General features: G+C 39.6%; 1 protein-coding gene across 1 annotated transcript in view; it reads left to right on the top strand.

The window, feature by feature from the left end:
- ANO6 (anoctamin 6) overlaps positions 1-12,619 on the top strand; it is an 88,983-nt gene extending 76,364 nt beyond the window's left edge. Inside the window, exons 16-20 of the mRNA XM_018559481.1 lie at positions 108-235; positions 715-920; positions 7,830-8,032; positions 10,429-10,534; positions 12,369-12,619. Of these exons, the coding sequence (XP_018414983.1) occupies positions 108-235; positions 715-920; positions 7,830-8,032; positions 10,429-10,534; positions 12,369-12,575 (850 nt within the window). The 3' untranslated portion in view covers positions 12,576-12,619. The remainder of the gene's footprint in view (positions 1-107; positions 236-714; positions 921-7,829; positions 8,033-10,428; positions 10,535-12,368) is intronic.
- The last annotated feature ends 759 nt before the right edge of the window (positions 12,620-13,378 follow it).

Genomic DNA, 13,378 nt, shown 5'->3' with positions numbered 1-13,378 from the left:
CACAATACTATTATCATCCTCTTATAAGTTATTTATTCTTTATAAATTATTTATAATTTTTATAGCATAATATTAAAAATGTCTTTTGTTTTTTGTTTACTTACTAGCTGGATAAAAAATCTCATTGCACGATTTCGCTCTTCGGGAATAGAAACAATTAAGCCAAGATGGGAACAAGACTACCATTTACAACCTCTTGGAAAATTGGGATTGTTCTATGAATATCTTGAGATGGGTAAATTGTGTAGTATTTGTAACTTTTGTTCATACAGGTTCTTTATGAAAATATGTTAATGATAAAGCAGCCTCTAAATTATTATATTTATACATAGTCGTATGTGTTTGTATACACACATCTTTTAATTGCCTTAGCTCCCCTCTCTTTTACCTTTTTTCTTTTTCTCTCTGTCTTTCTCTGTCCCTCTCGCTTTCTTTTATCCTCCCTTTGTCTCCCCCCCTCCTTTCCTGATCCTTTGATCCCCCTCATCTTCCCTGTTTGCTCACTTTCTCCCCCTCCACCTATGATTCTGCCCCAGCCTCCGCTGTTGCTTAACCCCTCACCTCATCATAGAATAAGTACAAATCTACATATTGATGGCTGTTTCTCATGTAGAATATTGTGATAGGTCCTTTAGATTATGCCTTACCATTACTGTTTATGCCTTACGATTATTGTTGTTTTTATACTTGTCTTTATGCCTTCTCTCATAACAGTGATTCAGTTTGGATTTGTCACCCTGTTTGTGGCATCGTTTCCACTTGCACCTCTTTTGGCACTTGTGAATAATTTATTAGAAATTCGGGTTGATGCCTGGAAGCTCACCACCCAGTTCAGGCGTATGGTAACAGGAAAAGCACAACACATTGGAGCCTGGCAGCCAATCATGCAAGGAGTAGCCATACTTGCTGTGGTGACCAATGTACGATAAGTATAAAATGGCTTCCTTTTTCATTTAGAAATGGAGCTTTGCAGTGATTCTGCAACCAGTGTTTCCAATTTGTTATTCCTATACAGCCTTTAACCCTTTCGCTGCCAAGCCCTCCAGAACGCTTTAACCTTCAGCTGGCCAGACCCCCCAAACCATATATTTCCTGAAAGCACAGGCCCGGTAGAATAAAAAGAGGGTGGTATTAATTTTGTAGGTCCTGCGATAATTGCGTAAATGTTTATCAAATCAATATTAAACTGATAAAAATACACAAATTGATAAAAGCACACTAAAATCAGTATCGGTGCACAAAAAAAATACTTTTCAGACTAAATCTAAAAGATAAAACTGTATTGCGTTAATAAATAACAAATATTTGTAAAATTTTAATTGCGCTTTTTTTGCGAAACAGTAAAAAAAAGTAGTAACGCAAAACTGTAAATAAAAAATCGTTTGTGTGCTGCGTTGGTGTGTTGTGATAAACTGATACAGGCGTACATTTAATCACAACACAGTGCATCACAACGGATGGCAATGCGTCAACGCTTTACCATGCGCTGCCACAGTTAAATTTGTTATTTTAAAAAGAAAAAAAATCAAGCACTGCGATGCATTTTAACAATTCACTGCAGCACATGTGCATGGCGTAGACCACAATGTGGTGCACACTGTTGCACGTGTATGTTAACTGTGTGTGGGGGGGTTATTGTTTTTATTCTTATTTACTTATTTACTGTTGTGGGGGCTTTGGGGAAATATCGGGGGTCGAAACAGACCTCTGACATTTCCTTTTTGAAATAGAAAAAGAAATTGAGGACACAGAGTCCTCAATCTCTTTTTCTGCAGCCTCTGTTCTAAATGAATGGAAAGCTCTCAGTACAGAGGCTTCCCATTCATTAAAAAACTGGTAATCGTAAAATATTTACCTATCAACCAGCTTATGAATGGGTAGAAGCCTCTGTAGTGAGTGCTTCTCACCATTGAGAAACTCATGAATGAACAGGAAGTGATGTAAAGCACAGTACTATGTGTCCCCGGTGTGTTGGGGGGGGGGCAGGAATTTTCATTAATAGCTGTCATTTTACAGGAGAGCATCTGGAGAATCCTTCTGGTATAAGTTCATGGTCGCTAAGCGAGCCTGACCTTTATAGCAGATGGGTAAAAACCGCTGCAAGCTGTTGTGTACCGCCGTAACGAAAGGGTTAAACAGTTTAGTCTTGTAACACTGGTACTAACTATATATATATATAAACCTGCAGCAGGTAAGGGCCTATTTAATCACTATTATTTTTTTAATTAGAAGTTGCATGCTATCTTCCTTGCCTAGATGGCCTTAACCTGGCTAGTTGCCAACCAACAAAACCCCTTACAGGCTTCTCATCAGTGCATACTCCGAAATGGTCACTTGGATCTATATACTCTTGGACAGACAGCATGCATTGTTTTTATAATAGAATGCGGTGGGTTTTTTTCTTGAGAACATTTTTAGAGTAAAGCTTTGCATGAACCAGTGAAGACCTTAATTTGTTATAATTGTTGTGCTGCAAGAACTCTTCTCAATTTGGAATTTAAATGCAAAATTCCAGCCAAAAATTAGCTAAAATGAATAGCCCATTAAAAGATAAACAAATCCATCCAGCTTTTGCTGCAATATTCATCTTCAGTTCAGAGATTTTCCATGCAGTACTTTTTTTCTGCCAATAGATGTCCTCGGTCTTATGCCCACTTCCTCTAACCCCATGTCATCCTGGACCTTCTCCAGCCTTGGACAGGACAGTGAAAGAAATAGCAGCACAGTGATTAACTCATCTCTCTGTCACTCTTTCTCTTATCAGTATGCTTTTGTCAGCACATGAATTTATTGGCTCCTTGTACTGCTTATTCTTCTCACACTCTAGCCCTGCTCTACAGGGACTGCAAGAAGCTGATGCCATGCTTACACTGCTTCCATTTAAATAATGCATTTATTGGTGTAATTATGATCTGAGCTGCAATAACCTTTGTCTAATATATCTAGCGAGAGTTCAGCTATAAGTTATTCTGCACCGTGCCATTATTCAGAACTGGAGAGTAACTTCCTCTTTGCTTCATTTTAATACTTGCTGCTTATAACATATCGCAATATAAAATACTGATGAATAGCAAAGCTGTGAGAATTTTAGCCGTGACACAGTGAATTCTTAAAATTGGTTAATGCTTGCATATTGCAAATGGGACCATATTTATATTGCATTTCTGGCACATTATTGGTTAAGCGAAGATAGTATTGGATAGGGATGCACCGATACCAAGTACCGTACTCGGTACAAGTACAGATACTTTTCGAGCTCCAAGACTAGACTAGAGAAAAAATCAGTTAGGAGTCAGCTGTCATTTTTCAGGAGCACACGGAGCTCCTAGGATTTGTACATCTCTGTTTTAATGTTTGATTTTGTTTTTATAAATATATATAAAGGGATGCACCGATACCAGTTTTGCAAGTACAAGTACTGATACTTGCCCAAGTACTTACAAGTACAACTACTGATACATTTTTGTTTATTGTCATGTCACAGTTTTTTTAAAACAAAACAGACTAATTTTCAGGACAGTGGTGGAGCGCCAGAGCCAGGTCCCAGCTGCAACTGCTGCAGCCCTGGTAGGGCTCATGAAAATGCCAAGTATCAGCACTGGTATCTGAAAAGTATCACTGCATCCCTAGTATTGGAGTCATGAATTGTAAAAATGCTTCCTGATGGTCTCTTATATAACAATTATAATAACAATTATAATTTCAGACACATTAAGTCTTGCATAGATTCCTATATCTGTACTCAAAAAGTATTTTACAGGTAAACCAACTTAAAATCAACTCCACTTTTGTTGAGCAAAAATCAATCCCCTCTGGGTGATCAATGTACATTGCAAGGATTTCAACAAACTTTGTTTTGGAATCCTAACTTGTTCTGTTCTGAAGAAATAGCTGTTTGTTGCACCTTGTTCTTTCCAAACTGATTCCTAAATGGGAGGGTCTCTGTTCATTATAACCAGCTGGGCTTTCCTTGTTGTAATGAGGAAAGTTGCAGTGTCGGCATCTCTTTAGTAGTAATTGACCCTTGGGGAGTAGCTCACCAAAATGAAATTCCTATTGTAAAGAATGCCTAAAAGTGTACTTGTATCCAGGGCCGGACTGGCCATAGGGCAAACATCATCAGCTTGTTTCTGTTCGGCCCGGCCAGCTGTGCCCGACGGCCACTCTGAACGCTCCATTGATCACAGAGCACGGAGCTGCCAGGCAGATCACACACTGAGAGGAGATGGCCCCGCCCCCACCAGCTGACAGACCCAGGAGGCCTGTGCAGGACAAACGCTGTGCTCGAAGGAACACAGAACACAGCATCCAGGAGAAAGTAAGCTGACTGTCATGTGATTGGGCTGCACAGTCCAAAATGCCCGGGCCTATTTTGTGTCCCAGTCCAGCCCTGCTTGCATCTTAGTGCAGACTTCTGAAAAAAACAGTCAGCCAATCACAGAAACAGGAAGTTACATTTCTGGGGGAGTTCTGTATACCGACTGGGACCTGACAAAACACCTCTAGGTTGCCCTATTGCATTGAATTTTTTTTGACAGTTTAAGAAAATGAAGACAGCTGCAGATTTAAATGAAGTGATCATTTTTAACAACATTAAATTAGTGTGCAACAATTATATATGCTATATTCACTTTTTTATGACTTTTTTAATTTTTTGTAAGTGGAGTTATTTAATGAGTTTCAGCTACCTATTGCAAATAGTCAGGAGTAAAAGGAACAACGTGTGCCTTATACAATACTTGTGGAAAGATTTGCAACAAAAAGTATATTACAAATACACATAAAGTGTGACTGTGAATGTATACCTGCTTTTTAAAAGATAATCAATAGGATGCAGACAAGTTCATAATGGGGGTGGATTTTAGTATTCTTTCCACAGAATAGCACACATCATAGCTTAGGTTGACTAACAAGTAATACACTCAAGCTTCACCTATTGGCAAATCAAAGAATACTTAGAATTGTGTAATTCAAGCTGACATCAATGTCTTGGTTTGGTCACATAAGTATTATTTTGACCACTCACATTTACTTTTGGTGTGAGGAGCTAATTTTCCACAATCCACTATCAAATAATCATTGTCCTGCAGGACTAAAGTTTTTTTGTCACATAAAATTTGATAATGGGTTAGCAACCTATCATTTCAGAATTTCCCAGCAGATTATACATGTAATGTATGTAGATACAGATCCTTTACAAATAATAAACATCATCTTCAAAGTCAACCAGTTTGTGATCAACCTCTCCTACGTGTATGTAGTTTATGTCTATGTTACAGCATAATGGGGCCAATAAGGGTCCCAGGGAGATGACAAAGATCAGACAGGACAATTAGCAGCCCTGTCTGGTTATGTTACATAGATCAATGGGGGGTCAGAGAACTGAGAAAAGAAAAGAGTACCTGTGGCCCTTCAGGGATCATATGCGGACTTTAGTGCAACTAAGGAGTAGTCCATAGTAAAGTCTCAAGGCTAGTGGAGGCCAGAGTAAGTGGTTGATGGTAGCGTGATCCAGAAACAGTCTAAAAGGTCAGGGCAGGTAGAATACAGGCGTATTCTACAGACCGTTCTGAAGTCAAGGCAGGTGGCAGGCAAAGTGTGTTCCAAAGACAGTCTGGAGTCGGGGCAGGCAGCAGGCATATCGAGTTCCAAAGACAGTTGCAAGGTCAGGGCATGTAGCAACAGGGAATCCAAAAGACAGATTAACAAGACGGGGTATTGAGTGAGCTAGCCGAACGATATCACAAGCACTGAGGCACAGGTAAGTAATGCTTCTATAGAGCGCCTCCTGAGATGAGACCAATCTCAGAGCTGGGGGTGTGTTGCCAGATTCATTAGCTCACAGTTGACAGGGCTGCAGCCAGCAACACAGGCTTCCTGGAAGATATCTTGGGCTTGGGCTCCCTTGGACATAACTAACTTAGTCTGGGTGGATCAGAGAGGGTAGCAGAGTTTGAGACACAAAGCCCACATTTGTGCATACATTTTCATAAGATTATTCAGAGAATTTGGAACAGTAGAGGGTCTTTCTCTGAGGTCTCGTTCACACCTAGGCGTATTGCATACGCGCGTTTTTTAACCGCAATTCGCGGTAAAAAAAGTTGCGCGACTAACGCGCGTTTCCGAAGGCTACTTGGCTGTATCCCAATGGAAACGCGCAACAAAACGGCCCAAAGTAGTACATGTACCTTTTCAGGCGTGGGCCGTTTTGTAGCGTGTTAGGGACGGGAGGAAATACGCCAAGGTGGGAATGAGACCATTGAATACAATGGGATTTATATTTTTGAGCGTTTTGTAGAGCGTTCGTCGAGCGTAGAACGCGCTACAAAACGTTCAGGTGTGAACGAGGGCTTACTTCTGGATAACTGTCATATGTACTGATTTAGATTCTGGAAGAAAGGGTAGTCCAAGGCGATGTATATAGTGAAGGTTAAGAAATGGGGGGGGGGGACATCTGTCTAAATAGTTTGTAATAATTGACTGGGCAGCCATCTGGGCCTGGGCTCTTCCCATTAGGTATGTTCCGGATAGCCTCCTGGAACTCTTCCCCTGATAAGTCTGCCTCCATGACTTCTGTCATATCAGAGTTAATCTTTGCAATGCCAGTCTAAAAAATATTTGGAGATGTCAGCTTGCTTGTTATGAGATGCAGTGTAAGACCCCTCAGGGTGAACATTGTATTGTGTTTGGTAATATTGGGCTAATGTTTTTTATTTTATCTCCTGAGGAATATTGTGTATCTACTGTTTTTGATGCAAGGGATAGAAGTCCTAGTTTGTTGATGTCGTAGAGCTGTGGCTAACAATTCTCCAAGTTTATTAACTCCACATAATATTTTTGATCTATTCTGTGGAGTGCTTAATTGGTGTCAATGTCTAATAATTGCTTGAAAGACAATGGTCTGTGAGCTTGTTAAAGTGGCTTTTGACCAAATTCTCCTTTATGAAGGGTCTCTAGCCTTGTGATCCATTTGAGTAAGGCATCCTTCTGAGCCATAAGTTGATGTTTTAATTTGGAGCCCTGTGCCATTAGTTTGCCTCTTACATGTGCTTGTGTGTTTTCCAGAGAACAGAGGTAGATACTGGGACATTGTCTTTATCTTTGAAAAAATAATCGCAAATCCAGTTTTAAAAAGTCCAAAATGATGGGGTCAGTTAGGAAAGTTTAATTTCAATCTCCAGTTGTAATATTTTGCGGTTTTGCCAATTTTTATGTGACCGCTGATGAGGGGAAGGTTTAGAGTGTAATATTGTGAGTTGTGGATAAGTAAAAGTGATTATAATCTACCATGTCCAGCTTGAAATAGGTGGTGTGTACTGTGGAATAGTATGTGTGGCCCTTCATCATGGTGTGTATGGTTTCCCTCACATCCAGAAGCTGTATTTGGTGTAGGGTGTGCTTGACCCTGTTCAGTTTAGAACAGGCAATTGAGAAGTGGCCAGTGGATGCATCTATAAGCGGGTTTAGGCATAGGTTAAAGCAGGGGTAGCAAACCTCCGGCCCTCCAGCTGTGGTGAAACTACAAATCCCATGATGCATTTCTCTTCGGGAGTCATGTCTGTGGCTGTGAGAATCTTGCAATGCCTCATGGGATTTGTAGTTCCACCACAGCTGCCTGGAGGGCTGGAGGTTTGCTACCCCTGGGTTAAAGTCACCTGCCAGTATAATAAGGCTTTCAGAGAACTTAATGTACCCTGGTTGTACACTGAAACTAAATCTAAGGTAATATGAATGCTATTCAGTACATAATGTGTAAAATATAATTATTTGGGACTCAGCTATGTATTAATCTGCAAACTTTTTTTTTTTGTGTTCCTTTTTAATTACAGGCTATGATCATTGCCTTTACATCTGACATGATACCACGTTTGGTCTATTACTGGTCCTTTTCTGTACCACCCTATGGCATGCATTCATCTAACACTATGGAAGGATACATTAATAACACTCTTTCAGTGTTCAGCATATCAGATTTCAAGAATGAAAGCAGACCGGTTCCTCCGTTATGGTTTGGCACCCAAACTACATGCAGGCAAGTAATAACTGGTCTACATTACTTATATATAACTGTTCTATTCTTTGTAAAATCTGAGTATTTTTCTCTATTTCTGACAGGTTGTATTATGTTCTGACGAGATTAATTTTACATTGGTCTGGTGCCACAATATTTTGAACAAGAAAATATGCTGTCTTTCTGTTCTGTGGTTCTATATATCAGGTCTAGTAAGCACCAAGCCTTACAAGAAAATCACTTCAAATGGAATTTAGCACTTCCCTTCTGTGTTAGCCAAAGCTTCTCACAAGACTCACATGTGCAAAAGGTTTCCTGACTCCTAGAGCAGGGGCTAGATCTGCGGCAGTGGACATTTGTACTGTCATATGCTTTTCAGAGGGGTGGTAAAGCCTCCCCTCTGTGTGAAAGAGGCCTTATATTATATCATATTAGTGTTCATAGATTCTTTTTCTTAGTGTTTTCTCATGTTTTCTTTCCTAGAATAGGCTTTATGTTTCCGGGATCCCAAATAATAGATTATGAACTCTGTGGAATTATTCACTTTGTGATACAACCTCACTTTCTTATTCCCAGGAACTTCTATTTCTTCCCTTTCCCTGATATACCTACAGTATTTACAAATGTTGCATTCTTCAGGCTAGGTTCACACCTAGGCGTTTTTCAGCGCTGATCAAAGTGCTGAAAAACGCTCAAGCAGTGAAAACCTATTAACTCCTATGGGCATAGTTCCCACCTGGACGTATTTCAGCGCGTTTTGACGCGCTGAAAAACACCCTACGCCCGAAATAGTACAGGAGCTTCTTTGGGGCGGATTTCAGCGCGTATCCATTGGTATTCCCGAGTGTGGCTCGGAGTTAACAAAGCGGTAACCCCGAGCCACACTCGGGAATACAGCGCAGGTCTTATCTTGTCCGCAATCCCCGCAGTGTCCTCTGGCCACTGCCGTCTTCCGGGTTCCGTCCCTTGCAAGCGTCCGCGTCGCAGGGGGGGCGAAACCGGCGAGAAGTTTAAAAAGTTAAAAAAAAATTAAAATCATACCGCCAGGGAGGTTAAAAAACGGGCGTCGAACGCGCGTTTCATTGAACAAATGGAAGGTGTGAACCCAGCCTCATTATCTAATGTGTTCCTCTGTGGTTATGCAGGATCTTGAAGTGTTCTGCAGAGAATGCTGTTTGAGAACACCAAGTGGACCTATACTAAGTGGAAACCTGTCATAAGAGAATCATGGAGGCTGCCATTGCTGACCTTTCCTTCTAAAAATGAAGATTGCCTGGCTGTCATGCTGATGCATTGTCATCAGTGATTCTTAAGTACCTGGAACAAGTTGAGAGGAATTCTCCCATTCAGGTTGAGTGGAATTCGGCTACTCATTTACAGCCTGTATGTTGTTCTAGGTCTGTGACTTAAAAATATTTGATGCCAGACATTGCCAACTAGCTTTTGTTAGGAGGCCCATTAATAGCAGCCCCGTTACTTCGATCATGACAGGGTCACTTTAAATATGATCACAGAATTATGTTAACAGTGTTGCGGAGTTGAATAAATAAAGAGTAATAGAAGCTATACTGTTAAGTTTAAAGTGACATTAAACCCTCAGATTTTTTAACATAAAACAATACTGTAATGTGTGCCTTACTGTAATCCATGGTTATTTCCCTTCTCTTTGCTGCTCTTCCTTTTAAATCCGTATCTCTTCTCATGCTGGGGGAGAACTTCTGTTTTGCAGGAGACTGCCTTGTCTCTGAAATGGATACATGGTGTCTGTGTGCAGGTTCACAAACTGAGCCAGCACTACAGGAAGAGGCAGTCAGCTGCAAAGGGAAGTTTAAGGGTTTAATGTCACTTTAATTCTAAAGCCCCAATCACATGACAGTGATCAAGCCTGGCAGTTGGTGGCACAGGTACTTCACACTGCATCATGGATGGAAGGATAGAGGGTCATATGATCTTCCATAACCAGAGCTACCAGGGATTGCACTTCGCTCCAGCAGGTGAACAAGGCAGCAGAGGAAAGTAATTTTAAGCAGCAAGGGTTCACGTTTTAATAGGTTTAAATTGCACTTTAAGTTACAATGTTACACTCAATTCTCCCGAACTTATAAGAAATTAGTGTTGGATAGGTTAACCTTTTAACACAATTTGCAGGAAAACAATTTATTCATACTACCAATACATGGCTGCTGTAGGAACGCAAAATCGACTTTTCCTGAGTTGTGTGCATAATGGCTTGCAAATGACTTACATATGTTACTGGATGTTATGACAGCTGCATGGGAAACATTGTAATGGAAAACATTGTAATGAAAAGGGAAATTCCAGCCAGAGTCTTGCAGCTCCAAGAGTAAAGGATATGCTCCACCTTTTGGTGAATAGTGGGTATTACAATTTTAGACTTTTTTTTTTTTTTTTTACAGATACCGTGATTTCCGATATCCACCCGGCCATGATCATCAGTATGAGTACAGCATGCTATACTGGCATGTTATAGCAGCCAAACTCTCTTTTCTCATTGTAATGGAGGTAAATATTGACTCCTGAATGCTGATTGTGTGTGTATATTATATGATATGCTCAGATAGCTTCAACTTGATAACTTACGAGATATAATTTACATTATCTTATTGAAGGGGATTTATGAAACACAGGCAGAACCAAAAAATAGCCAGACACGGCCCCATGATCTGAATGAAAGAAAATATTTGGTTTCCTTGTTTACACTAAACAGTGTAGATGGAGGAATGTGCACTGCCGGCTATTGCCCAAACAGTGACTTAATCTGATTGGATGGCCTAGCTTAGCATAGATAGTGGCATACAAAATGGTAATAATGACTAGTGAAAAATAGATGTTTACACTTATCAACAGTGTTCAAAAACTCCTACTCCAGCCGACATTATTATTTTTAGTTTTGGACAGGCTTGTGTACAGTTTGAAGCTCTATCAGGATTTTATTATACTCTGTGTCCCCCATCTGGAAAATGTATTTCACTTCATTTCTCTGTGACCTCTATCATACCATGACACAGGAGGAGTTGGGAAATCGCCTCAACCCCTTGCTGCCAGCCCTTTAAATGTTACTTAAAGTGACACTAAACTCAGGAGTTATACCTTAAAAATACATTCAAATACACTAATTATTAAGAAAAATGCATCTTATTTGTATATCACTCGGCTGTAGATCCTCAAATCATCTCTGAATTGGTGCTGACACTGTCCTTCCTTCTGGAGGGTGGCTACTTTTTGTTCCCCATGGTCCCTGTGTGTGGTGTAAACTAGCCACCGCTCCAAGCTCGCTCCCGTGATGGACTACAATCTCAATAGAAATTAGTAAACTAAACATGAGATTGTAGTCCAATCACAGGAGCGAGCTTGGAGCGGTGGCTAGTTTACACCACACACAGGGACCATGGGGAACAAAAAGTAGCCACCCTCCAGAAGGAAGGACAGTGTCAGCACCAATTCAGAGATGATTTGAGGATCTACAGCCGAGTGATACACAAATAAGATACATTTTTGTGAACAAGTAAGGTAGTTGAATACATTTTAAAGATTTAACTCCTGCGTTTAGTGTCAGTTTAACAATGGGAGCTGGGGATGCCTCTTGATCATATGATTGTTGTAACAGCCAGTCACAGTGATTACATGACCTGGAATTCGGCCACACGTTAAAGCCAATTTTAGTGGTGCCACGTGTGTGTGAGCTGGTGGGGAAGGTGTTAAATAGGGCACAGACATCAATAAAATCTTGACAAAGGTTCTAACCCCTTTTCGTTCTCAGATGGATAGATTTCTCCTTACTTCCTTTCCCAATAAAAGAAAAACAGGATGAGAGAGGAAATCTCCTGCGACAGCATTTAACCCTGACCAAGTTATTAACTTTTCTCAACTCCATCCAAAACATAAAAAAAGCTTTTGTTGGAGTTGAGCTTTATGTCTTGCAACAAATCTGTAATAATAAATAATTTAAACATGTAATTGATTGATAATACTTTCAGCTCTTTATTGTTTTTATGCACAGTAGGACCTATTTAATCAGGTATGAGGAGCAGTAATGTGCCATAATCCATTTCAACCAATAACATTTCAGCTTGTATTCCTTTTATAGAAGATACAATAAAGAAATATATTTCTACTTGGTTGAAATGTCTTGGAACATTCACATTTTTGTTTTATTAAAACTGTTTTAAACTAAGTATTTGTTTATCTGTCTTTGCTTTTATTATTTTTCGTTATTGCTTTTGTTGTCAAGATTTTGATGTTCTGTACACTTAAGGTCCTGAGTACCCTAACCTCGCATAGTTTTCAGCCAGTGTTCTTTATTGTTAATTGTAATTCTATTAATTCTGTTTGACAGCATATTGTTTACTTCGTCAAGTTTATTATATCGTACCTTATCCCGGACACATCTGAAGAAACCAAAGACAAAATCAAGAGAGAGAAGTACCTCACACAAAAGCTTTTACATGAGAGACATCTGAAACTTGTGAAAAAACAAATGGGAAATTTGGCTGACAAAATGTTTAAAGGAGTGGACAACTTTGGTCTCAAAAAGTCTGACTAGACTCCCATAGGTTCTGTATAGGTATGTGTATGGACATTCACCTACACACAATGTGTAGATGTTCTGGAGTTATGAGGAGGAGCAACAGGGAAGGAAAAGTAGCCTGCATATGTATACCTTTGCAAATAATGGTAAAACTTTGTCTGACACAGAAAGATTGCATTTTTTATGAACAGTTATATTGTCCATTCAAAAATAAGCAAACATATTTAATTATATTTCATATTTGTGCCGATATGTATTTATTGGTGCTATATAATAGCCAGTATACCTAATTATGCATATTACCACTGAATTATCTCGTATTCATATTTTCTGAATTTTATTTGAAGGTTCCACAGTCCTCAAAATGAGGGAACTTTTCAGGGGGTTTCTCCTATGTTTGAAATGGCCTTTAGGTGCCTGATTTAGCCCTGTGATGGAAACCTCCACTGTACAGTGTGTGTTTGTGTGTGTATTTACTTTTTTCTTTTTTTTTATCCATCCTTGAATATGTTTAATATTCATATGGCCTTACCACTAACAATGAGTAATGTATGAAATCTATGTTAAATGACAATCAAAATCACAGGCATTGGATTGGCATCTTATGTGTATGGATTACCTTTACATGATTGATAAAGCTGTAATGCTTATTGTTGGGAGTGAAATACACTATATTATCTAAAAGGGGGAAACCACTTTAGACCTTTTTAGAATGTTGCCTTGTAAGTCTATATGAAGTCTGTACTATAGTGCCTCTATACTCCTTCTCTAATGCCACAGCTGGATCTGTGGTATGTCTCAGTGCGTACATCTCTGTC

This window comes from Nanorana parkeri, unplaced genomic scaffold (assembly GCF_000935625.1).
Source record: "Nanorana parkeri isolate BGI_ZX_2015 unplaced genomic scaffold, ASM93562v1 scaffold399, whole genome shotgun sequence".
In the NCBI taxonomy this organism is placed as follows: Eukaryota; Metazoa; Chordata; class Amphibia; order Anura; family Dicroglossidae; genus Nanorana; species Nanorana parkeri.
Note: the sequence above shows the minus strand (reverse complement) of the source record. Positions and strands in the feature narration are given on the sequence as shown.